Source organism: Salvelinus sp. IW2-2015, linkage group LG4q.1:29 (genome assembly GCF_002910315.2).
Source record: "Salvelinus sp. IW2-2015 linkage group LG4q.1:29, ASM291031v2, whole genome shotgun sequence".
In the NCBI taxonomy this organism is placed as follows: Eukaryota; Metazoa; Chordata; class Actinopteri; order Salmoniformes; family Salmonidae; genus Salvelinus; species Salvelinus sp. IW2-2015.
In genome coordinates this window covers 1,143,527-1,170,781 of record NC_036842.1, presented here as the reverse complement: position 1 = coordinate 1,170,781, position 27,255 = coordinate 1,143,527, and the positions used below count along the sequence as shown (strand labels likewise).

Here is a 27,255-nt window from a genome sequence, read left to right as displayed (position 1 = left end):
ATATGAGTGACCATGTAACAACACCTGCACAGGATCGGTACATCTGAACATCACGCCTGCGGGACAGGTACAGGATGGCAACAACAACTGCCTGAGTTACACCAGGAACGCACAATCCCTCCATCAGTGCTCAGGCTGTCCGCAATAGGCTGAGAGAGGCTGGACTGAGGGCTTGTAGACCTGTTGTAAGGCAGGTCCTCATCGGACATCACTGGCAACAATGTCGCCTATGGGCACAAACCCACCGTCGCTGGTCCAGACAGGATGGACAAAAAGTGCTCTTCACTGACGAGTCGCGGTTTTGTCTCACCAGGGGTGATGGTCGGATTCGCGTTTATCGTCAAAGGAATGAGCGTTACACCGAGGCCTGTACTCTGGAGCGGATCAATTTGGAGGCGGAGGGTCAGTCATGGTCTGCGGCGGTGTGTTACAGCATCATCGGACTGAGTCATTGCAGGCAATCCCAACGCTGTGCGTTACAGGGAAGACATCCTCCCTCATGTGGTACCCTTCCTGCAGGCTCATCTTGACATGACTCTCCAGCATGACAATGCCACCAGCCATACTGCTCGTTCTGTGCGTGATTTCCTGCAAGACAGGAATGTTGAAGGTGGATGAGTGGGGTAACATCTCACAGAAAGAACTGGCAAATCTGGTGCAGTCAATGAGGAGATGCACTGCAGTACTTAATGCAGCTGGTGGCCACACCCGATACTTACTGTTTTTGATTTTGACCCCCCCCCCTTTGTTCAGGGACACATTATTCCATTTCTGTTAGTCACATGTCTGTGGAAATTGTTCAGTTTGTCTGTTGAATCTTGTAATGTTCATACAAATATTTACACATGTTAAGTTTGCTGAAAATAAACACAGTTTACAGTGAGAGGATGTTTATTTTTTTTGCTGAGTTTATGTACTAGGTGGTGTCAGAGGAAGGCCCAAAAAATGACTCCAGTCATCTAAGTCAGAGACTGTTCTCTCTGCTACCGCACGGCAAGTGGTACCAGAGTGCCAAGTCTAGGTCTGGGTGGACTATGTAAATAGTACATATTATCTTACCTCTATTTCTTGAACTGCATTGTTGGTTAATGGCTTGTAAGTAAGCATTTCACGGTAAGGTCTACTACACCTGTTGTATTCGGTGCATGTGACATACAATTTGATTTATTGGTCCTTGCCAATGCGTTGATGTTCAAATTATTATTACATTCTCAAATGTGAGAATAATGTGCTTGCCTGACTAAATAAATTGAATGCATGCATGGGGATTTTTCTGTGGCCGATGCAGTCACACCTAATAAAGTCATGAATAGCGGGAGCAACAGAGTGGTGCAACACCCTTCAATTGAAGCAGTGGGAAACAAACCAAAGTGGCCACATGTCTCACAAAAACAAATCAAAAATGCAATCACGGCTAATTATAAGGGAGCAGAAGAATGATTTTCGGTCGCTACTAGCTATGCTTGTTCAACTCTGAACTGGATTTGCCAGTCTTTGCAATTCGTTTGTTTGTTTTCACTCGTTAGCCTTTAGTTAACATCGTCTGTGTGATTTCGCTGTTAATTTTGTTAGTGTTTTTGTAATAGAACCCCAATGGGCTTTTTTGTCGTAACTTTTTTGCCGACGTGAACATCTGGATACCGCCCAAGCCTAAGTGGTTTACACTTAAAATCATATTTCAGCTTTATGGCTCCTTTGGACTCCCCTGAGCTGCTGTAGACACATTCAACTCTACTTTGTAGGTTTATCTCCGACTACCATACCTAGGCTAATTAGTTTGAATAATTTTCTTTGGTTGCATAGGATTATGAAGGTCTGCTAGGGTTACGAAACTTGTTCCAACAATTCAGTGGCAAGTTGTAAATGAAGACTACACAAAATCTGAGTGCTGTTTAGAAGGAGAACCTGAGTAGTTTCTCTAACTTTCTGTGCTGGCTGGCTTGGTACTTTGACCAGTCTCAATGATCCATAATCAACTGTGCTAAAAATTGTCTTTAACTAGGCCACCTCACTTGTTGTTGTTGGCAGTAAAATGTTGTCATGTTTTATTGTCACATACACCGGATAGGTGCAGTGGAATGTGTTGTTTTACAATGTCATCCACAGTAGTACGGCACCCCTGGAGCAAATGATGGTTAAGTGCCTTGCTCATGGGCAAACCGGCAGATTTTATTTTAAAAAATTACATTTGAAGCTACAGCCAGTTCTCCATCCGAATTATATTATTATACCTTTATTTCAACAAGGAACACAGACTGAGACCAAGGTCTCTTTTACAGCTGGGCCCTGCGTATACATGTTTACACATACAGTTTATGTACAATGATTAAGAAACTACACAAAACGATCACACACAAAAAAATACAGCAGCAGATTGTTACATTTACACATAGGTTATTCCCCTAACAGCACAAGAACTTGCATTACCTGAAGCAGTTACAAGCAATACAAAAATAAAAATCCTCCAAGTAATGTTTAAAATGGGCAAGGGGGACAAGAGTCTCAAGTTTAGTCTGCAGGCTATTCCATAGGCAAGGAGCGTAACAGGAAAAGGCAGGCATACCAAACTCTGTGGAAATCGCTTGGGCCTCAAGTGTAATCCATGCTTGAGTCCTGGTTTTAGGAATTATAATTAACCACACTCAAACGTCTTACTGCCACCAAACTGATTTTAAAAGCCTATTTTCCCCCAGTAAAATAAATTGATGTTATCCATTTTCATGTCTTCTGGCAGTGTCCCAGTCCAGCGGTAGTGTTTGGAACAATTGCGATGCCAACCCCATAGGTCTGTGTTTGTATATAATTACACCTTTTTCCGATATAAGCACACATCCCCCATTACACCTGTTTCCAGAAATAATTGGTACACATACCCAGATTACACCCATCTCCAGTTATGATGGGCACACATGATGACATCCCCCTGGACAGTACTTTGGCTAGGTGTGTACTCAGACTTCTGTGTAAATCATATCCATGTCTACAGAAATTCAGACTTGCGCACACATTTCAAGTTATGATTTGGCCCATGAGTAAACAGTGGCGCTGATTTTACGTCCTGTGTCTGTCTGATTCACTGTAGCTACAATGAAGAGAGGAATCTCCTTCGCATCCGAGAGTGGGAGAGGCGAAACCAGGAAGGCCTCCAGGAGAAGGAGTTCTACCAGGAGAACGTTCCCCTCTTTGGGGAACCCTACAAGGTGAGTTTGGGTCCTGTTTATCTCTAGGCCTATGTCCTCCTTCAGTTCTAATAACCATGTAGAACTGCGTACTATTTGCGTTGCTGTTTGCTCTTAAGAGAGGTGTTGTGAACCCGACTCCAACCTTTTTATGAGAAACTCTTCAGAGCTTCTTGATGTATTTATGAGTTGCTCAGGAAGTGGTCACCTGTGTGCATACCCTTCTGTAATCCCAATGTGGTCGACGTCTAGTAGTAACTGAAGTATATGCTAGCTCCAGGCTCACGGCAGTTCTCGCCTTTCTCCTCTCCTTTAATGTAAGTTCCTAGTAGGGTTGTGTGATATTTGGGGAGACCTCTTCTATGATACTCCAAATATCACGATATCCCATATAACTGGTTTGCGCAGTTAATTAATAAATCATTCTAGACTGAAATTGTCTAATACCCATGTCTGTGATCTGTTTGTATGTCTGGTAGCTATAACAAAGTTCAGGAAAACATCAGGGATTATCACAATGCAATTCTTCCTTATGATATTCTATGTAGGAAAGCACTTGCATTCTAATGAATTCTGTGTGGCTTGTGAGCTTCGTAGAGCAAAACTGTCAACACGTGCGTGTTCATGAGCGTCTAAGCTTTCCACGATGGGTCATAATAGAACTGTAGCTCAGACATTAGAGACGTTTTCTTGAGAACAACTCTAGAACTCCGGTCTACTGCACAGGCCTGCTGCTATGGGCGGCTCCAGAATAAATAGATCCATCAAATAACATGTCCAGGAAGTTTGCAGCTGAAACGGCCGACTCAGGTGTTCAGAACCATTGAAACCACGATGCGGTCTTATTGGGTCTGATGGAGTTGTCTTAGAGCATGGACATGGTCTACACTCGGTGGCCAGTTTATAGTTCGCTCCTACAGACATTGAGTCACGTTGCCGTGGCTTGTTATATAAAGGAGGCAGACTGTCATCGAGGCATTCAATTACTGTTCCATTGAACACTAGAATGGGCAAAACGAGTGACCTAAACAACGTGGGCGTGGTATGATCGTCGGTGCCAGGGGTACCAGTTCCAGTATCTCAGAAATGGCCTGCCTTCTGCACTTTTCACGCGCGACAGTTTATAGGGTTTACCGAGAATGGTGTAAGAACATCCAGTCAGCTGCAGTCTTATAGGCGAAAACAGCTTGTCGAAGGAGAATGGCAAGAATCATGCAAGTTAACAGGCTGGACACAAACGGGCAAATAACAGTGGTGTGCAGTATGGCATCTCGGAACGCACAACTCGTCGTTTCTTGTCACAGCTGGGCTAATGCAGCAGACGCCCACACCGGGTTCCACTGCTATCAGCTGAAAATAGGGTTGGGCGGTATCCAGTGTCATAACGTTTCTATACTATACTGGGGTATACAGTATTGGCGAATGTGTACACAGGGCATTGGATATCATGTTTTTGACACATCTTAGATTTCTTATACTTATAAGCAGTGGCATAGCACGCTCCCCCGTGAGGCAAGTGTTCGATTTGGGAGAAGGGTGGCGAATTAGGACACATCCTTCCACCTCAACCCAACATTGCCCTTTTCTGAGGATTTTGTTTGGCGTGACTAGTGAGCCCATACATGGAATCCAACCCCAGGGGGTAAGCTAGCTACTGTCACAGAGAGAACTTTGTCTAGTCTACCACTTTGTAAGGTCACATTGGTTGGCTGCCGTAAATAGTCAGCCAATATTTGATATTTTGGGCGATACATACACAGAGACTCAAAGGGCAACAGTACATTTAGATACATAAATGTTTATCAGAAAACCTCACCTAAACTGACATGCTTGTTTTATTTGCGAACTACAATATCACCCTCACTGCATGTTGCTCTCGGTTTAGTTAAAAGGTAGGCCTGGACTTGCGATACTAAGTACGCGTTAGCAGTTTTAGGGTCGACTTCTACAACAAGAAAGAGCGTGTAACAAGATGCTATTGTTATTCTCGTCTTACTCTCTATCATTCATTTTCAAGGCTAACAACAACCATTGCTGATCTGATAAGAACCCTGTTATAATCAATTGTCCCAACATTGTCTGCAGAACCTAAACTTTTATTTTCTGTTTCAGACAAACAAAGGAGATGAGCTTTCCGGCCGTATACAGAGGATGCTGGGTAGTTATGAAGATGTGAAAAACCCCAACTCTCATCTGTGTTTGGACAGTAGCTTCTCTAATGACCCTCCATCTCACGTCACCAAAACATATAGGCGGCCATCTCACAGCCGAGACAGAGTGAAGCCTCCATTCCAGAACACTCCTCTGTACAGGGCAGGCCAGAGTGGTAGTGGTGGTCCCTCCATTAGCAGTCAAACTTCTCAGCCTCTGAAGAGGCTCCCTGGTCCCTCCTCCCACACCCAGTCCTCACTGGGTCTCAGTCAAGGCCAGGCCAGCCCTGATCCCATCCAGGGGAAAGCTGAACCCTGCCCCTGGCCAGACCTGAGGGAGTGTGCCAGTCTTACTCTGGTCCTCTCCACCCTAACCCCCCCAGCTGAGCCCTTATCCCCCCTACATTCCAGTGACCCCAGCGACTCTGAGCCCCAGGACACCCCCGACAGGCACCAAGGATCCCCCCTGCACCCCAACTCCCCTGTCCCAATGGAGGGGTCCCGTCTTGATGACCCCCAGAGAGACATCCCACTTCTGGCCATCGAGGGAGCAACAACCCTGCCCTCTCAGACATTCCCTCTACCACTGGCCTCTAAACTAAACCTGGTCATGCCCCAGAAGCCCACAGCCTACGTCCGGCCCATGGACGGCCAGGACCAGGTGACCAGCGAGTCTCCGGACCTCAAGCCCTCTCCTGAAGGCTTCCATGGACAGTCTTATCATGAACCCTTACCAGACTTGAAAAGCACCAAGCCCAGCCTTTCCAAACTGAAGATTCCATCACACTCTATAGAGGTAAGCAGCACACTGTTTTGTTTTTAACCATGGTTGTGTGTGAGGTTCCTTATTTTGAATAGCATATACCCCTCCAAACTCAATTATGGACCTAGAAGCCAGTTAAACTGCTTTTTTTATTTTATTGTTCCCCTCTAATCAGAGACTGATTTTAGATCTGGGACTCCAGGTGTGCGCAATTAGTTACAGAAAACCAGCAGGCTCTGGACCTCGTAGGGTACATTTACATTTACATTTAAGTCATTTAGCAGACGCTCTTATCCAGAGCGACTTACAAATTGGTGCATTCACCTTATGATATCCAGTGGAACAACCACTTTACAATAGTGCATCTAACTCTTTTAAGGGGGAGGGGGGGGGTTAGGAGGATTACTTTATCCTATCCTAGGTATTCCTTAAAGAGGTGGGATTTCAGGTGTCTCCGGAAGGTGGTGATTGACTCCGCTGACCTGGCGTCGTGAGGAGTTTGTTCCACCATTGGGGTGCCAGAGCAGCGAACAGTTTTGACTGGGCTGAGCGGGAACTGTACTTCCTCAGAGGTAGGGAGGCGAGCAGGCCAGAGGTGGATGAACGCAGTGCCCTGTTTTGGTGTAGGGCCTGATCAGAGCCTGAAGGTACGGAGGTGCCGTTCCCCTCACAGCTCCGTAGGCAAGCACCATGGTCTGTAGCGGATGCGAGCTTCAACTGGAAGCCAGTGGAGAGAGCGGAGGAGCGGGGTGACGTGAGAGAACTTGGGAAAGTTGAACACCAGACGGGCTGCGGCGTTCTGGATGAGTTGTAGGGGTTAATGGCACAGGCAGGGAGCCCAGCCAACAGCGAGTTGCAGTAATCCAGACGGGAGATGACAAGTGCCTGGATTAGGACCTGCGCCGCTTCCTGTGTGAGGCAGGGTCGTACTCTGCGAATGTTGTAGAGATGAACCTACAGGAACGGGTCACCGCCTTGATGTGAGTGAGAACGACAGGGTGTTGTCCAGGATCACGCCAAGGTTCTTAGCGCTCTGGGAGGAGGACACAATGGAGTTGTCAACCGTGATGGCGAGATCATGGAATGGGCAGTCCTTCCCCGGGAGGAGAGCAGCTCCGTCTTGCCGAGGTTCAGCTTGAGTGGTGATCCGTCATCCACACTGATATGTCTGCCAGACATGCAGAGATGCGATTCGCCACCTGGTTATCAGAGGGGGGAAAGGAGAAGATTAATTGTGTGTCGTCTGCATAGCAATGATAGGAGAGGCCATGTGAGGATATGACAGAGCCAAGTGACTTGGTGTATAGCGAGAATAGGAGAGGCTAGAACAGAGCCCTGGGGGACACCAGTGGTGAGAGCACGTGGTGCGGAGACAGATTCTCACCACGCCACCTGGTAGGAGCGACCTGTCAGGTAGGACGCAATCCAAGCGTGGGCCGCGCCGGAGATGCCCAGCTCGGAGAGGGTGGAGAAGAGGATCTGATGGTTCACAGTATCAAAGGCAGCCGATAGGTCTAGAAGGATGAGAGCAGAGGAGAGAGAGTTAGCTTTAGCAGTGCGGAGCGCCTCCGTGACACAGAGAAGAGCAGTCTCAGTTGAATGACTAGTCTTGAAACCTGACTGATTTGGATCAAGAAGGTCATTCTGAGAGAGATAGCAGGAGAGCTGGTCAAGGACGGCACGTTCAAGAGTTTTGAGAGAAAAAGAAAGAAGGGATACTGGTCTGTAGTTGTTGACATCGGAGGGATCGAGTGTAGGTTTTTTCAGAAGGGGTGCAACTCTCGCTCTCTTGAAGACGGAAGGGACGTAGCCAGCGGTCAAGATGAGTTGATGAGCGAGGTGAGGTAAGGGAGAAGGTCTCCGGAAATGGTCTGGAGAAGAGAGGAGGGGATAGGGTCAAGCGGGCAGGTTGTGTTGGCGGCCGGCCGTCACAAGACGCGAGATTTCATCTGGAGAGAGAGGGGAGAAAGAGGTCAAAGCACAGGGTAGGGCAGTGTGAGCAGAACCAGCGGTGTCGTTTGACTTAGCAAACGAGGATCGGATGTCGTCGACCTTCTTTTCAAAATGGTTGACGAAGTCATCCGCGAGGAGGGAGGAGGGGGGGGAGGAGGATTCAGGAGGGAGGAGAAGGTGGCAAAGAGCTTCCTAGGGTTAGAGGCAGATGCTTGGAATTTAGAGTGGTAGAAAGTGGCTTTAGCAGCAGAGACAGAAGAGGAGAATGTAGAGAGGAGGGAGTGAAAGGATGCCAGGTCCGCAGGGAGGCGAGTTTTCCTCCATTTCCGCTCGGCTGCCCGGAGCCCTGTTCTTAAGAGTTGAGTATGCCTAAGCTGTGTGAGAAATATCAGTTAATACCAGACACACTGGACTTTAGATTAAATTAAGTTGGCACACTTTAGATACAGTGGCAAAAGTTGGTCAGCAAAAAAAATAAACATTACGTAACATCAATGCAACAAACCTTGAACATACCATAAAATTTAACATGAACCAGTTCTAAATCAGTCCTATTTCTTAGTTGCTGGTTAATATAGAACTTTTGGCTGCCTTGTTATTATCTGCAAAGTAGCACTGTGACGTTAGTGACTTAAATATTTGACAAACTCCAGTCATCTTAAAACTATAGACTGATTTTGGACAAAGTTGGCAGCTGTCTGTGGTTTTAAAATCTCTTGCCTACTATCCTAAATCTGTCTTGCCTACTACTTACCCCTGTCCTCTTATCTGATTATCAGCTGTTGTCAAACATGGGTCTAAAGATGCTTATCTTCCTCAATAGTGTTCAGCAAATTCTACTAAATGAAAAGCCTAAATGACATCCTGGCATTTTAAAGTGTACGAAATTAAGAAATTCACACATAATAACACAAACCCAGTGGGAAGTCAAGCATAACAACCCATTGTCGTCAATCCATTTGCATGCTCTAGTATAGTCCTATTCTCTCTGGGTGAATATTTCCATAATTGGCTTTGCTGGGACTTGGAGAGGAGACCTTATCCTACCTGTGTACCTGTGGGAGGATGCCAACAGGAAAATCATCTGTCCTGTAACGTCAGTTAATGCACATCTGTCTCCTGTAATTATTGTTGTTAGAATAGTCTCAAATGATAATTACTGTTGACTGAGACAGACGGGTGACAATTTCTCTATGGGTGAATGTTTACATAATTAACCTTAGTGATTCTCTTATGCTAATAGGCCTAACCAAAGTAATCCAATGCATTTATTTTGGCGTTCATTTATTTGCCAGGATTGTTAGACTTTCAAATTCCCCCACTCAAGCACCTCAAGTCCCTCATCATACTTGCAGATCAGAATATATTATATTTCCCTTAAAGAGGGTGAGAGTTGAGGTGCAACCAACATTTTTTTATCATAATTGAAAAGGTGAAACACTCGCTTTCTGTTAAACATTATTTAGCTTGATGTTTCGGGCGTTCATCGGAACCCTCAGGTTGTTTTCACACTAAGAAGAGCTTAAACTTTCCCCACTACCCCATCCAGAGAGCAGAGGACAGAAAGCTTATGAGAGCAGACAGTTAGCTCATAGTTGTATTAACCATGCCTCTTGCAAGGCTGTCCACAAAACATTTTTTTTAAAAGCCTCTTATGAGGAATGTGGCCTATCCCCTGCCCTCAGCCTCCCTACTCACAGCCTAGGCTGCACCTGCAGTGGCCCTGCTCTGCTCATTGTTGGAGTTCCTGCTGTCCCTTGCACATGTGGACACAAACCCAGCAGTGCTGACTCATAACCCCCACCCCCCTCCTCACTCAACAAACTGAAGCGTCCACATAGAAATGCCACAAATAGAGCTGACATGTCAGAGGACTCGCCCAGTCAATGTCAGAGATGTACATCTGAACTTCTAGATAATATATTTATATCTGAATGTTCCACAACATTCTGTCCTGCTGAACACATGCAACGTTCCTTTGATTTTAATCCATAGTGAATGTCCTGGAGAGTGGGTATCGGGTAATGTAGATGTGTTTGGTGTTCACTCTGGGGTTTCATTGGCCTTTCTCTCTTTTATCAAGCTTGACGCTGCCTGCCCTCTCCCTCCCTGGCTACATTAAGCATTCTGCTCTACCCTGCTGTCCATGCCTTGCCTTGAGCGTACAGAACTGTAATATTAATAATTCACAATAATCTTGTTTGCATGGGCTGCTCAGATATACCCAGGACATTAGAGTGAGAAGCTGAATGTACTGGGAGGAACATTTTGGTTCAATAAGTTTCCTCATAGACCTACTAAACTAAATAAATGCCTGGTAGTGAACTGTCACAATCTTCAGTATGCTCAGGAAATGTTTGCTGTTTAAATAAAGTGCTTTATAATAAAGCCAGGATTAAACATAGTTATGTTTTGGAACTGTAGCAGACATTGTGGCCATTACTTCAACTAATGGCTACTCTTTGACTAGTGGGGAAAGTCTTTTGGAGTCAGTGACTAGCCTAAAGTAAGGATGCGCCGAGAGATGTTTGTGTGCCTTTGCACTTCAGCGAAACGCCCACCACGTACTCACTGTCATCAGGGCCAGCAGTCTGGTGCCTGTTAACACACTAAAAGAGAAGACAATCAGTCAGTAGTAATACAACATAGTTGTGGAAGCTGTTCTGTAGGCACTGGCCAAATAAAAGGTAAATGGATTGAAATTTAATCACACCGTTGGATTCCTCTGTCTAGACAGTTGTACAGGCATGCCGTAAGCCAATAATTCTATATTGAACTGCAATGTTCAAAGTAGCTAGACTACCTGGCTGCTACACATAAGGAATGCAATATTGTGGTGTTATGTTGATGTTTGTTGTTATCCAGTCTAGAGGGGTATCCTACGACGCAAGCTAGATATTGCTCGTCCGCCTGCCGCTAACTCCAGCAGGCTTGTAACTGCGTTTGCATGTATTTTGGCTATTTGAACGCCGAACTCTTCATTGAGACAATGCTGAAACATCAATCCATGGGCAAGTCCGTGCTAGATTTTAATGTGTGACTAAATCAGCCCAGAGTGTAGCCTGCCCAGGAGCAGGTTAGTTCTGATGGATTTGTTGCCATATAAATTGACTTAAAAAGTGAGCCACATTCGTATGACCAAAGTTACCTTGTTAACTTCTCAAACCTGATTCATAGGATACCCCTCTGGTTCCTGTTTGGAAACGGTCAGTGCCGTTGTAGGCTATCCAAACTAAGTCTCCAGCATTGGTTACTGTGTGTGGTGGAAGATTGTACAGTAGTATGGGGTTTGGAAAGATGGGTGTGTTGTGTTGAGAGAGAGTTACAGTACTCTAGAGGAATGCTCTGTCACAACATGCTCATAACAAGCTCTGATCCTCCCCTTTCTGGGGTTTTATAGATTTTAACTGCTCTGTCTGTGCTGTGGTGGAGCTTTATTTTATGCATTGTTAAAGCTACTATCCAGACCCTTCAGATCTGCAAACATTGAAGGGTTAGCCCAAGGGATATGGGGAAAGGAGTGAATTGGATCTGGCTGATACTCTACCAAAGGCTGCTACATACACACTCGTTGGGCCACCACACTCTTTCTCTTCACCTAGCCTCAGGTAGTGTTGTCCTGTCTCAGAGCAGCAGCAGCCAGTGAGCCCACACAGTTCTCCTTTGAGCCGTCTGTGTTACCCTGTTTATAAAGTCAAGATCTATAGTATAGTATAGAGTCAAGGTCTAGATTAGACTAATGACCTAGTCAGCACTGGTTGATTAAGTGGCTCTCCTGTCCTGGCTGTGTTTGCTCCATTGTAGTGTTGCAGAATTGTATTGTTCCTAGCAGAGAGAAACGGAGAGAAAAGCCATACCCTCCTCCCGCCCAATGCCACACCCCACCCCACACTCTTAGTGCTGTGTGTGCGTGCGTACACATGCATATGTATGGCAGCCAGGCAGGCAGCTTTAGTGACCTCTGCTGCCTCAGAGCCCAGCAGCAACACTCCACTCAGTCCTCCCTACAGCAGCACAATACATTAGCTTTGTTATCATCACCACCTTACATAACTACTGCTGTGAACTGAGGACCACTTTAAAGTCCTTATCTGAAACACAGAACCCTGAGGAAAAAAGCATTATCACACTATTTTGCATTCTGAGGCTGTTGGAAAGAAGTAGCGTATCCAGGCAGTTTATAAACCGCTATATTTTGATGGAGTACTTTAGTTGTTAGGCATTAACCACTACTTAGGCTATTATGGTGCAGTAGTCTGAGGTGAGAGAGAGAGAGAGAAAGGGAAAGGAGAAGTCTTGTTTGTCAGTTCTGCTGTTCTAGGTTGGGACTAGGGTTGTGTCCCAAATTGCTCCCCACCCCCTACATGGCGCACTACTTTTGACCAGCGGGCCATAAGGCCCTGGTTAAAAAAAGGTAAAATACAAAAATGTCTGGTCGACAAATTTTGGGTATTTTATTAGGATCTCCATTAGCTGTTGCAAAAGCAGCAGTTGTGCTGTGAGATGTTGCTTCATTCATTTGTTTTTTTTTCTCCCCCAACCAGGTTTGCTGTTTATTTGAGCAATATGAGATGGAATGGCGTTCCATGCACTAATGGCTCTATATAATACTGTACGTGTAGGCAGTTTAATTAAAAGTACTGCTACAATTGACTCGTGTAAAGGGGTGGGGGGCACAACCAATGCATGGGGGGGTTTATATACACTGTAAAAAAACAAACACAGCATATAAAGTGCTGGTCCCATACTTCATGAGCTGAAATAAAAGATACCAGAAATGTTGCATAAGCACAAAAATGTTATTTCTCTCATTGTGTACAAATTGGTTTACATCCGTTGGTGAGCATTTTTGCCTTTGTCAAGATAATCCATCCACCTAACAGGTGTGGCATATCAAGAAGCTGATTAAACAGCATGATCATTACACAGGTGCACCTTGTGCTGGGCACAATCAAGTAAATGTGCAGTTGTCACACAACACAATGCTGCAAATGTTGAGGGAGTGTGCAATTAGCATGCTGACTGCAGGAATGCCCACCAGAGCTGTTGCCAGAGAATTGATTTCTCCATAATCCGCCTCCTATGACGTTTTAGAGAATTTGTCAATACGTTTAACCGGCCTCACAACCTCAGACCACGTTTGTGGCGGTGGGGTTATAGTATGGGCAGCGAACACAATTGCATTTTATCGATGGCAATTTGAATGCATAGATATCGTGACGAGAATGGCCCATTGTCGTGCCATTCATCTGCCGCCATCACCTCATGTTTCAGCATTATAATGCACGGCCCCATGTTGCAAGGATCTGTAACAATTCCTGGAAGCTGAAAATGTCCCAGTTCTTCCATGCTCACCAGACATGTCACCCATTGAGCATGTTTTGGAGGCTCTAGATCGACGTGTACGACAGCATGTTCCGGTTCCCGCCATTGTATAGGAGTGGGACAACATTCCACAGGCCACAATCAACAGCCTGATCAACTCTGTGTGAAGATGTGCCATGTTGTATGAGGCAAATGGTGGTCACACTAGATACTAACTGGTTTCCTGATCCACGCCCCTACTTACATTTTTTTTTTAAGGTATCTTTGACCAACAGATGCACATCTCTGTTCTCAGTCATGTGAAATCCATAGATTAGGGCCTATTGAATTTATTTTAAATGACTGAATAACAAGATGAATAACATCTTTGAAATTGTTGCATATTGCATTAATATATTCTTTCAGTGTAATAGTCTCATTAAAGTTTGGCTATATTTTCTGTCACCTCCCTCGTGTCCGCATCGGTTTGGACATGAGGCTGTAGCCACTATGCATGTCACCTACACGTTGACATGTAGGCATTTTATATGTATGTATGCTACATGGAAAAAATATTTGAATATTATACCAATGTTGGCCTCTGATCCAGTTCTGATTGGTGTAATTGTTTGATATTGTGATTTATAATAAATATATACTTTTTTTTACGCCATTCGGACAACTTAAATCTATACTCCTGTCAGACTTTTTTTCTTTTTTTTTTGTCCGTGGACAAGCGTTAATGTTGAGCCCTGCCAAATCTTTTTTAAAGTTTAGGCCTTGTAAGTGTCAAAATATGATAAAACAACAGCTGATGGCAGAAGCTAACTACTGTAGCTAAGTGGCCAGTTAACCTCCGTAGCAATCTAGCAAGCAACACTAAAGGAATTGCCAATAAGTTAGCACAACTTTAGCCAAACTAAAAATATTTATTAATATTAGCTAGTCGGCTATCATTTACGAGGCCAGCAAACACATTCCCCACACAATAGGAATGTATTTCCTCCAACGGCATAATGAGAAGGTGCCTCTCGGTCCCAAAACGCATGTTTTCTGGAGACTTGTGGGAGGAGTGCTGATGACGTCACACACTGTATGAGCTTTTAGTAGCCTGATTTGCATCCAGACTGAAGAGAAATCCGCACACAATGCATCCCTGACCACCTCCAGACAGGTCTGAACACAATCAGACCATAAAGTGACTTTTGCTCTTCTAGACCCATCTTTTCAATGCGAGCTTCGTATTCTATTCAGAAATCCCATGTACAGTGGTTCGTCCTTTAAAAGTTGCAGCGTACTGCAGCATAGCTTGCATGTTATTTGTCAACCACTAATTAGTGTTAGTTAGTGCTAGTGTTAATTAGTGTTAGTTAGTGCTAGTTTGACCACCAGAGGACATCTTTAAGAAGCATTTGATAGCCTTCAATAATTGCTGTACTAGAGAATTTAAACCCTTTTTTTTGTAAGAACATAGTATATGGGACTGATTTGTAAGAAATTTTGCTTAATTAATTTGATTAATATCATTGTGTTTCTATTCCCCCCCAAAATTAAAAACCCTCAGGGTTTCCATTAGGATAGAACAGAAAATATGGTGCTGTAAAACGTGATGGTGGGGAGTAGGTTACAGTACTAAGAGCATAACATTTCCACACCCTAGTTGTATAATTGTGGTCTAACCAATACCCAAATGGAGTTTTAGTGAAAATAAAAATCTCATTGATTTATCAAGACCATGCTTGTCTCAGAGCAGTGTGAAACTGTGCTAAAATAGTTGACCACAGCAGGTAAGCTATTGCTTCTAACTTCAATATGCTCTTCAAATTAATAAGACCACCACTTTTAACAGCACATTACTCAACACTAGTGAGACTCATGTCGCCTACAGTATATCGGGAAATATTTTTCTTCAATGATGTGATCGCTAATAATTACATATGGGTTTCCCGGTGGTGGCCAGCACAGTATCGAACCTGCATCTGTAGCAACGCGTTTTGCAGTGTCTTAGACCGCTGTGCCACTCGGGAGGCCCCATCCACAAAGTATCAAAGAGGTGTTGATAGAGAGGTGTTACAGAGAGGTGTTGGTAAAGGTATATTGTCCTGTTAACAGCTCATAATGGGCTATAGTAATACTGTACATGGTGTCCAGGTCAGTATAACCAAAACATTTCTTTATTAAAGACTATCAGAAAGAATGTTTGTACTTATTTATTTTAATCCAAAGTCATGAGTGAATGAGTCACTCAGCTTTATTTAGGTGCCGGGGCTATATGACTGTGCCATCAACTTGATGATATTTATTTTGTTTTCAAAAAAATGAAAGTCTGCGATTTGTAATCAAAATAAAGACCAAAATAATAGTATTTTCCAGTTGGCAACAATTTGTATACCTTCATTAGCCTACTTTGTTCCATTATTTCTGTCATTCAGTGATATTTATTCCCACAGTAATTTATGGATCCATAAGGAAATAAACATCTGCATTTTGAGTATTTGTAACATTTTGTTAACAAAAGCATAAAGATGCTGATGAAGAAATTGTACTGTACAGTATACATTTTGCGGTTTCATGAGGTCGCCCACACGTAGCTTTATGTAGGTGCCGAGGCTATATGACTGTATCAACTTTGATTATTTAGCAGACATCACTTGCTTATGTTCAGTCAACACATATATCTTAAGAATATCATGGAATATAATTGAACATTTTTTGTTTCTCCATGCTTGTCTCAGAACGGTGCTGAAATAGTCATCCAGCCAAAACCTTCCCTAACCCACTGGGCCAATTTTGCACCGCCCTATGGGACTCCCAATCACGGTCAGATGTGATACAGCCTGGATTCGAACCAGGGACTGGTTGCACTGAGATGCAGTGCCTTAGACCACTGCGCCACTCGGGAGCCATGACCAATATATATTGTCCTGCCATCCTAGAAACGTTGTTTGCAGAATTCACAGCCTGCCACGCTTGTGAAAAACAGGGTTAATAATACTTTTTTCCCTTCCACATGGTAAAGGTTCCAATTCATAATTTTTTTATCAATTAATATATTTGTGTTTCACCACAATATTTGTTGTATTATTTGTTCTGTCTTTTCTGGTGGATTAAACTGAAATTGCAACCAATCATGGCCGGTTGTGATACAGCCATCCTAACTAAGAAATACATTTGACAAAATAATTCTCCCCCTACCCTCCTAGGCAAGTCTATTGTTCTGCTAATAGCCTTGCTAATAGCCATAATGGCGCTGTACAACGTGACCGTGTGTTTTGAAAGAGTATTTTCCAGTAAGCAACCATTTGTTTACCTTCATTAGACAACTTTGTTACAATATTTCTGTAATTCAGTGATATTATTCCCATAGTAATTCATTATGGATCCATAGCTAAATAAACATCTGCATTTTGAAAGAGTATTTTTATAATTTTTTTATTAAGGAAAGCATAAAGATGCTGATGAAGTACTGTACAGCTTTATCCAACATTTTGCGGTTGCATGAGGTCACCCATACGCACTTTAAACATTTGGATAGTAAAGCATTTTGAAGCTAGAAGCTGCCGGCATTTGTTTATTAGGCTACTGTGTAGTCTGACAAGTAAAGAGCCTACAGTACATACTGTAGTAAACATGCCAATACTGCCTGGCTCTGGACCAATGCATCAGCTGTAGCCCGTATTTCCAGTGAAACTATTCAAGCCATCGACTCACTGATGAGTGAAGATGATGAGCGATCGGCGAAGGCCATATGTAATCTGCTGGCTTCACGGCACATCACCATCGCTCTAATCACAGTCAGAAGACAGTTGAAGAAGCTTGTGGAAACGCTCGGTAAGACATCATAAAAATATACACTGCTCAAAAAAATAAAGGGAACACTAAAATAACACATCCTAGATCTGAATGAATGAAATATTCTTATTAAATACTTTTTTCTTTACATAGTTGAATGTGCTGACAACAAAATCACACAAAAATGATCAATGTAAATCAAATTTATCAACTCATGGAGGTCTGGATTTGGAGTCACACTCAATTTAAGTGGAAAACCACACTACAGGCTGATCCAACTTTGATGTAATGTCCTTAAAACAAGTCCAAATGAGGCTCAGTAGTGTGTGTGGCCTCCACGTGCCTGTATGACCTCCCTACAACGCCTGGGCATGCTCCTGATGAGGTGGTGGATGGTCTCCTGAGGGATCTCCTCCCAGACCCGGACTAACGCATGACATGATGTCCCAGATGTGCTCAATTCTATTCAGGTCTGGGGAACGGGCGGGCCAGTCCATAGCATCAATGYCTTCCTCTTGCAGGAACTGCTGACACACTCCAGCCACATGAGGTCTAGCATTGTCTTGCATTAGGAGGAACCCAGGGCCAACCGCACCAGCATATGGTCTCACAAGGGGTCTGAGGATCTCATCTCGGTACCTAATGGCAGTCAGGCTACCTCTGGCGAGCACATGCAGGGCTGTGCGGCCCCCCAAAGAAATGCCACCCCACACCATGACTGACCCACCGCCAAACCGGTCATGCTGGAGGATGTTGCACGGCAAGCAAGAACGTTCTCCACGGCGTCTCCAGACTCTGTCACGTCTGTCACGTGCCATGTGCTCAGTGTGAACCTGCTTTCATCTGTGAAGAGCACAGGGCGCCAGTGGCGAATTTGCCAATCTTGGTGTTCTCTGGCAAATGCCAAACGTCCTGCACGGTGTGGGGCTGTAAGCACAATCCCCACCTGTGGACGTCGGGCCCTCATACCACCCTCATGGAGTCTGTTTCTGACCGTTTGAGTTGACACATGCACATTTGTGGCCTGCTGGAGGTCATTTTGCAGGGCTCTGGCAGTGCTCCACCTGCTCCTCCTTGCACAAAGGCGGAGGTAGCGGTCCTGCTGCTGGGTTGTTGCCCTCCACGGCCTCCTCCACGTCTCCTGATATACTGGCCTGTCTCCTGGTAGCGCTCCAAGCCTGGACACTACGTTGACAGACCAGCAAACCTTCTTGCCACAGCTCGCATTGATGTGCCATCCTGGATGAGCTGCACTACCTGAGCCACTTGTGTGGGTTGTAGACTCCGTCTCATGCTACCACTAGAGTGAAAGCACCGCCAGCATTCAAAAGTGACCAAAACATCAGCCAGGAAGTATAGGAACTGAGAAGTGGTCTGTGGTCACCACCTGCAGAACCACTCCTTTATTGGGGGTGTCTTGCTAATTGCCTATCATTTCCACCTTTTGTCTATTCCATTTGCACAACAGCATGTGAAATTTATTGTCAATCAGTGTTGCTTCCTAAGTGGACAGTTTGATTTCACAGAAGTGTGATTTACTTGGAGTTACATTGTGTTGTTTAAGTGTTCCCTTTATTTTTTTGAGCAGTGTATATGTATAATTTATTTTTTAGATTTTTACAAGTTAGGCTATTTACAAAGCAAAAGGTACATAAAATATGCCTACACCTCAGGGACTGCTATATTGTTTCCACAATAAATCACTTTTGCCTTTCAGGTTTCACGGCTCGAGATTTCTTTGAGGAAGAAATCATCAAGAGATTTGCTGGACCCTATGTCAGAGGTGTTTCTGGGACCACATTGTTTCTTTCATTTTGAATGTCTTTTTTCTCATTATTTTATTAACGAAGCTTAAAGATGTTGATGAAGAAATACAAAATGCTTCCAGTTGTCCATCACTACTGTAAATAAAAAAACAGCATCTTGTTTACATTCTTTATTGTAACGACAATTTCACAAATAATTTGTATCTACCGTTCCTAATACTTTTAGAGTTTGGGATTTACAAATGTGCGCTTTTCATGTCATTTTTCGTTAAATCCAGTTCGGATTTAAGGTTAACTTTTTACTGATGCCTTTAGTGAGAGGTCTGATGATTTAATATTTTATATCTGTCCTCCAAATTCATATCTAAGGGGCATTTTTCACACCATTATTAGTTACATTGTTTTAGTTTGGACGTGTAGACTGGCAATAAGAACAGCGGGAACTTTTCAGCGCCATTATTAGTGCAATGCCCCTTTAGTGTTGCTCTGTGCTACCCAGTGGGGTCGGGTGGGGGTCCACCTCCTCCCTTCCCCATGGACTAGGTCCATCTTCTGGAGAACTGCAAGGCAATCCCATTGTGCGCCTCTCGGGAGCCATGACCAATATAGATTGTCCTGCTAATAACAGGGTTAATATATCTGTGCGAATAGACAAAGGGCTTTTATATAACTCTAAATTGAGGATGATAATAATAATAATTGTGTTAAAACAAATGTTTTGGAGATGATTTTGTTTTCAAATAATATAAATTGATCGAGGAAAAAGGCTGTTCTTGATCATGGGAAGAGACATTGTTACTAATTTGTAAATAAAGCCATTTTGATATTTAGAACTATTTCTGTTTTTAGAGGGAGAGAAACTGTAGGCTTTTAGTTCTCATGGGTCTCCCAGTTGAGGCCGGCACGGGTATTGAACCAGCATCTGTAGCAACACAGGTTGCACTGCGATGCAGTGTCTTAGACCGCTGCGCCTCTCAGGCACTGTACAACGTGACCGGTCGGGAGTAGGCTACAGTAAGAGCAAAATAATCCTAACATTTCCACACCCTAATTGTAGTCTAATTTTCTCTTAGTATAAAAACTTTAGTGTAACAAAAGTTTTAGTAAGTAATACTGATGTTGTGCATAATTATCAGTTTCTATTTGGTTTATGTCGCCCATTCATTGTCAGAGACACAGTAGCGACTTGGGACCCAAAAGCATAATCCGTGCTCTACCTCCCCCTTGCGCTGGTCTGGAGCAATAAAGTAGTGAAACAGGGTACTGTACTAAACCACAAATTACCTCTAAGTCCTGCAGCATAATCGCACAACTTCACTTACAGCTACCACTGTAAGTGTCACGTGTAGGCATGACCTTAGTTTGTACTCTTTAAGGCTACTGAAATACGTCAGTTGAAATTCAAATGTTTCACTTAACTGCCTGGCACGACTGACTATCGGCTGAAGTGACATCACAACAGAGTTTGTGTTGTCAGAATGTTATTCTGATAAAATAATTTGATGTACACTGCATCATTCCTGGATGGCTGCCTTGTTTACATTCCTATAAATATATGGGCCATAAAGTTGACACTTTTGTGCATTCTAAACGTTCCTGTAATTGTTTTAATGTTTTTTCACATGATTTTTGTCTTTGAGAAATTAACAGAATGAAATTAACATTTAGGCTGGTAAAATATGAAAAGTAAGCCTACACCCAAAAAGGCAGATTCTGTGATTGGTCAAACTTGAACTGAAATTCTGTGGCCACACAGACACACAAAACTTATACACAACACACACACACACACACACACACACACACACACACACACACACACACCCTCTCCAAGCCTCAGTCTAACCTCTGAGAAGGCTCTTCTCCTCAAGCTTACTGGACTGTATCAGGTGTGAGGTCACACAAGGGTTCACTCTGTGCCTGCCTTTCTGCTTCTGTTGGAGGGCGGCTCTGTGTGTGTGTGTGTGTGTGTGTGTGTGTGGGCACGTGTAAGTGAAAGTCACATGGTCATAGTGGTTTCATAGTATAGACCACCATGCCTATGTTATGTATATGTTGTGTTCAAGCTTCACCTCTTGGCTGATTTCTGTGTCACTCAAACTGTGTTGTGCTCCTCTCTCTGCCTTCCAGACTCTGTCAAATGAAGCTCACTGTGTGGAGGACATTCTGAGGGTAAGTTGTTCCTAAATCTTTACTTACAGCTGTAATCAATCCTACGGAGTTGAGGTGGTGGTTGGTCAGTTTGTTTGTTAGTGTTATTATCATGATGAATGTTGGGTTGCTAAAGAGGGATCAGTTCCTGAGCACACGGCTGCTTTTCACATTCCTGTGTTAAAGCCAACCCATGTTTACAGAGCTAGCTACTGTAGTATGCATTCTGCATTCAGGACAGAGTAGTGCTTAATGTGCTATATGAATCAGTCATAAAGGTTCTGCTGTGTAGTTAGTCCTCCTCTCTGCGTCTTAGACATTGACTTGGTAGGAGGGCATGGTTAACTCTAGTACACAACGGTGAGTCTCATTGAGATTTAAAAATCTATTTTTGCACAAGAGACCTGGCCATCTGTCTTTACTATGGGGCTCTAATGGCCTAGCTAATACTTATTTTCGCAACTTTCTTTCGCTTGCGCTCTCTCTGCCTCGCTCTCCTTCAGGAAATGACCCACTCCTGGCCTCCTCTCCTGACTGCCATCCACACACCCAGCACAGCTGAGCCCTCCAAGTTCTCCTTCCCAGTCAAGGTGAGGTCCCTCTCAGCTCACTGAGCAGCTAAAACTTTTACAACTCAACTCCTTTTATTTCTCTATACTCCGTTTTATGAGCTTTAGGTATTTGCCTAACCTAAACTCAATGTACTTTAGTGTATGTACTAGCAACTTAGAATCCCCAAATCAGTTTCCCCTTGTCTTACGCATGTTCCACTTAGTCAAAGACAGTGTTGCACAACACCTACACCACATGCATTATGTCCATTAATCATCGGTGTTGTCATCGATTACAAGGGAATGCATAAAACACCTCTTTGTGTCTGCGTTCACTGTATGTGCGTTCACTGTGTTTGTGTTCGTTGTTATCCCGTTCATACCAAGACGAAAACCCACCAATTTTAGCATGCCGCCAACTTTTCTTTACATCTGAAAGGTATTGCCGGGAACAAAGCCTGTATTTTTATTTCCACCAACCGGTATTATGTTTAAAAGTCCCGCCAACGCCTCAGTATAAAACGTTGCCTTTCATTTTACCGGCTTTGGCATGCATTAAATCGTGAACATTCTATTGTTTTCTGACGTCAAACTCCTCCTTGGCAGTCAGAAAGCTTTACAGAGATACATTTATGTAGTTCTGTCCTTGAGCTGTTGTCTATTGTCACAGAAATGCTTTGGCATTTAGCTTTGGCAATTTGCACACAGCCTTTTCATGTTGACTTTGACAGGTATATATTTTAAGGCTCTTATATTTAGCTAATAAATTATTGGTTAATATGCATACGTTTCTTACTTAGCCTATAGGAGCTGGAGGGCTATCCGTTCCCAACTTTAAATTGTATTTCCAAGCTCTAGCATTTCGACCAATTTTATAAGTTGGTTTAGATATAACTCTTCCACTCCCTGGCTGAGAATAAAGAGTATGGTGGAAGTAGTGTTCATTGATCGAGCTCTTAAACAATTTAAACCATACTTGGGTCCTGTTATTTCTCACACGATTTCTATTTGGTGCATAATTGAAAAATGATGCAACTGGCATGCCCAGACTCCAATAATGCCTTGCCATCTGGAGGATGGCCTTTTACATCAACCAATGGTCAAAATGTGGTAAATTTACCCTTGGCAATATCATGGATAGTAATGGTTTGGGGACATTCCAAGTTCTTAAAGAAGCATTTAAATGTCTAAGTAACTCTTTTTTTCTTTATCTACAGTTTAGGTCAGCTATGCCTACAGTTTAGGTCATATAAACATTGCCCATTTTTATTAATTTTAATTTTTTACAGACAACATACTGTAAATCCTGTGTGGAAAAGCATATCTGTGTGTGTGTGTTCACTAAGGCTGTTTGCCTCTACTTTGTCCCCTCACAGGAAGCACAGCATGTCCCACCTGCATTTCCAGGACAAAGTAAGTTAATGTTAAGTTAACATGCATCAAGTTTAAAACACTAGCTTAGCAGTGTTTCTCTGAGAACAAACTGCCCCCTGGCCTCTCAAATGAGGCTTTATTAGCTAATTTGACAGTTGATGGGGGTCGCTCTCTCTCTGCAGCCCCGTTTTCATGATTGTGCTATAAATGCCAGCTGGGCTCGCTCTCACTCTTTTAGTATCTCTCTCTATCTTGCTTTTTCTCTCTACATTTGTTTCTGTGTGTGTGTCACTCACTCACTCATATCAACAGTACAAAATCCATGCGTACGTGTGTGTATAGTGCGTAGGTTATCGTGTGTGTATGCATGTGTCTGTGCCTTTTTGTTTGTGTTGCTTCACAGTCCCCACTGTTCCATAAGGTGTATTTTTATCTGTTTTTTAAATCAAATTTTACTGCTTGCATCAGTTAGTTCCATGTTCGCCTGCCATAGTCTGTTCTGTACTTGGGGACTGTGAAGAGACCTCTTGTGGGGTATGCATGAGTGTCCGAATGTCGGTGCATTCAACATGTCATTATCTCTCATAAATACAAGTAGTGAGAAAGTCAATTTCTCCTCCACTTTGTACCAGGAGAGATTGACATGCATGTTATTAATATTAGCTCTCTGTGTACATCTAAGGGCCAGCCGTGCTGCTCTGTTCTGAGCCAATTGTAATTTCCTAAGTAATTTGTTGTGGTACCTAACCACAGGACTGAACAGTAGTCCAGGTGTGACAAAACTAGGGCCTGTAGGACATGCCTTGTTGATAGTGCTGTTAAGAAGGTAGAGCAGCACTTTATTGTAAACATACTTCTCCCCATCTTAGCTACTGTTGTATCAATATGTTTTGACCATGACAGTTTACAATCCAGGGTTACGCCAAGCAGTTTAGTAACCTCAACTTGCTCAATTTCCACATGATTCATTACAAGATTTAGTTGAGGTTTAGGGTTTAGTGAATGAATTGTCCCAAATACAATGCTTTTAGTTTTAGAAATATTTAGTAATAACTTATTCCTTGCTACCCGCTCTGCAACTTAATGCAACTCTTTGTTAATTGTTGCAGTCATTTCAGTCGCTGTAGTTGCTGACATGTATAGTGTTGAGTCATCTGCATACATAGACACACTGGCTTTACTCAAAGCCAGTGGCATGTCATTAGTAAAAATTGAAAAAAGTAATGGGCCTAGACAGCTGCCCTGGGAAATTCCTGATTCTACCTGGATTATGTTGAAGAGGCTTCCATTAAAGAACACCCTCTGTGTTCTGTTAGACAGGTAACTCATTAGCCACAATATAGCAGCGGGTGTAAAGCCATAACACAAGTTTTTCCAGCAGCAGACTATGATCTATGATGTCAAAAGCTGCACTGAAGTCTAACAAAACAGCCCCCACAATCTTTTATCATCAATTTCTCTCAGCCAATCATCAGTCAATTGTGAAAGTGCTTATTGAATGTCCTTCCCTATAAGCATGCTGAAAGTTTGTTTGTTTACTGTAAAGTAGCGTTGTATCTTGTCAAACACAGGCTGATTGGTCGGCTATTTGAGCCAGTAAAGGGGGCTTTACTATTTTTAGGTAGTGGAATGACTTTTGCTTCCCTCCAAGCCTGGAGGCACACACATTCTAGTAGGCCTAAATTGAAAATATGGCAAATAGGAGTCCGCTTTTATCCTCAGTGGCTCTCTGTGTCAATTTCTCGATCTTCTCTTTTTCCATCTCTCTTTCTCTTCATTTCCACCAGACTCCGTCACAAACACTTGAGCCTCTCGTCCCCCAGAGTTAGAAAGTCATTGGTCATAGCCATTGCGTCCAACAACAACATTGACGAATATGCTGATTCGGTGAGCGAGTTCATTAGAAAGTGCATTGACGATGTCGTACCCACAGCAACGATTAAAACATTCCCAAACCAGAAACCGTGGATTGATGGCAGCATTCGCGTGAAACTGAAAGCGCGAACCACTGCTTTTAACCAGGGCAAGGTGACCGGAAACATGACCGAATACAAACAGTGTAGCTATTCCCTCCGCAAGGCAATCAAACAAGCTAAGTCCCAGTATAGAGACAAAGTAGAGTCGCAATTCAACAGCTCAGACACAAGAGGTATGTGGCAGGGTCTACAGTCAATCACGGATTACAAAAAAAAAACAGCCCCGTCGCGGACCAGGATGTCTTGCTCCCAGACAGGCTAAATAACTTTTTTGCTCGCTTTGAGGACAATACAGTGCCACTGACACGGCCCGTTACCAAAACCTGCGGGCTCTCCTTCACTGCAGCCGAGGTGAGTAAAACATTTAAACGTGTTAACCCTCGCAAGGCTGCAGGCCCAGACGGCATTCCCAGCCACGTCCTCAGAGCATGCGCAGACCAGCTGGCTGGTGTGTTTAAGGACATATTCAATCAATCCTTATCCCAGTCTTTGTCCTTCTTGTCCCTTCTTCTCTTCTTGCCAACTAGACACTCCTTGTTTAGCTAGCTAGCTTCTTTCAGGAATGTCCCTAGCAACTGCCTAGCAACAGGTAAACAACTTAGCTAGCTAAGAAAACGGTATAATTTTATGAAAAATTGTTACTTTTTTCAAAAGCCTTTCTTCTTTGTTTGCTGCTTGTTTGGTCTCCTATTCAGTTTGCAGTTTTCTTTTGATTTTTTTTTAATGTACTTTACTCTAAAAAACATTTAAATTTCAATATTTGTAGGAGCTCATCTTTCAGCTGCTGCTGCTTAATTTGGAACTCCGGAACGTATTTGTCACATACACATGGTTAGCAGATGTTATGCGAGTGTAGCGAAATGCTTGTGCTTCTAGTTCCGACAATGCAGTAATAACCAACAAGTAATCTAACCTAACAATTCCACAACTACTACCTTATACACACAAGTGTAAAGGGATAAAGAATATGTACATAAAGATATATGAATGAGTGATGGTACAGAACGGCATAGGCAAGATGCAGCAGATGGTATAGTGTACAGTCTATACATATGAGATGAGTAATGTAGGGTATGTAAACTAAAGTGGCATAGTTTAAAGTGGCTAGTGATACATGTATTACATAAAGATGGCAAGATGCAGTGGATGATATACAGTACAGTATATACATATGAGATGAGTAATGTAGGGTATGTAAACATTATATTAAGTGGCATTGTTTAAAGTGGCTAGTGATACATTTTTACATAATTTCCATCATTCCCATTATTAAAGTGGCTGGAGTTGAGTCAGTATGTTGGCAGCGGCCACTAAATGTTAGTGGTGGCTGTTTTAACAGTCTGATGGCCTTGAGATAGAAGCTGTTTTTCAGTCTCTCGGTCCTTGCTTTGATGCACCTGTACTAAGTTTGTGAGTGCTTTTGGTGACAAGCCAAATTTCTTCAGCTCCCTGAGGTTGAAGAGGCGCTGCTGCGCCTTCTTCACAACGCTGTCTGTGTGGTGGACCAATTCAGTTTGTCCGTGATGTGTACACCGAAGACTTTCCACCTTCTCTCACTACTGCCCCGTCGATGTGGATAGGGGGGTGCTCCCTCTGCTGTTTCCTGAAGTCCACAATCATCTCCTTTGTTTTGTTGACGTTGAGTGTGAGGTTATTTTCCTGACTCCACACTCCGAGGGCCCTCACCTCCTCCCTGTAGGCCGTCTCGTCGTTGTTGGTAATCAAGCTACCCATGTAGTGTTCCGTCGCAAACTTGATGATTGAGTTGGAGGCGTGCATGGCCACGCAGTCTGTGGGTCAACAGGGAGTACAGGAGAGGGATCAGAACGCACCCTTGTGGGGCCCCAGTGTTGAGGATCAGCGAGTGGAGATGTTGTTACCTTACCCTCACCACCTGGGGGCGGCCCGTCAGGAAGTCCAGGACCCAGTTGCACAGGGCGGGGTCGAGACTCAGGGTCTCGAGCTTGATGACGAGTTTGGAGGGTACTATAGTGTTAAATGCTGAGCTGTAGTCGATGAACAGCATTCTCACATAGGTATTCCTCTTGTCCAGATGGGTTAGGGCAGTGTGCAGTGTGGTTGCGATTGCGTCGTCTGTGGACCTATTGGGTCGGTAAGCAAATTGGAGTGGGTCTAGGGTGTCCGTAGGGTGGAGGTGATATGGTCCTTGACTAGTCTCTCAAGCACTTCATGATGACGGAAGTGAGTGCTACGGGGCGGTAGTCGTTTAGCTCAGTTACCTTAGCTTTCTTGGAACAGGAACAATGGTGGCCCTCTTGAAGCATGTGGGAACAGC

General features: G+C 43.6%; 1 protein-coding gene across 1 annotated transcript in view; it reads left to right on the top strand.

Annotated features, from left to right (window-relative positions):
- LOC111961219 (AF4/FMR2 family member 1-like) overlaps window positions 1-27,255 on the top strand; it is a 76,284-nt gene that overhangs the window by 10,962 nt on the left and 38,067 nt on the right. Inside the window, exons 2-6 of the mRNA XM_023983303.2 lie at window positions 3,083-3,200; window positions 5,292-6,125; window positions 21,038-21,079; window positions 21,562-21,648; window positions 22,986-23,022. Of these exons, the coding sequence (XP_023839071.1) occupies window positions 3,083-3,200; window positions 5,292-6,125; window positions 21,038-21,079; window positions 21,562-21,648; window positions 22,986-23,022 (1,118 nt within the window). The remainder of the gene's footprint in view (window positions 1-3,082; window positions 3,201-5,291; window positions 6,126-21,037; window positions 21,080-21,561; window positions 21,649-22,985; window positions 23,023-27,255) is intronic.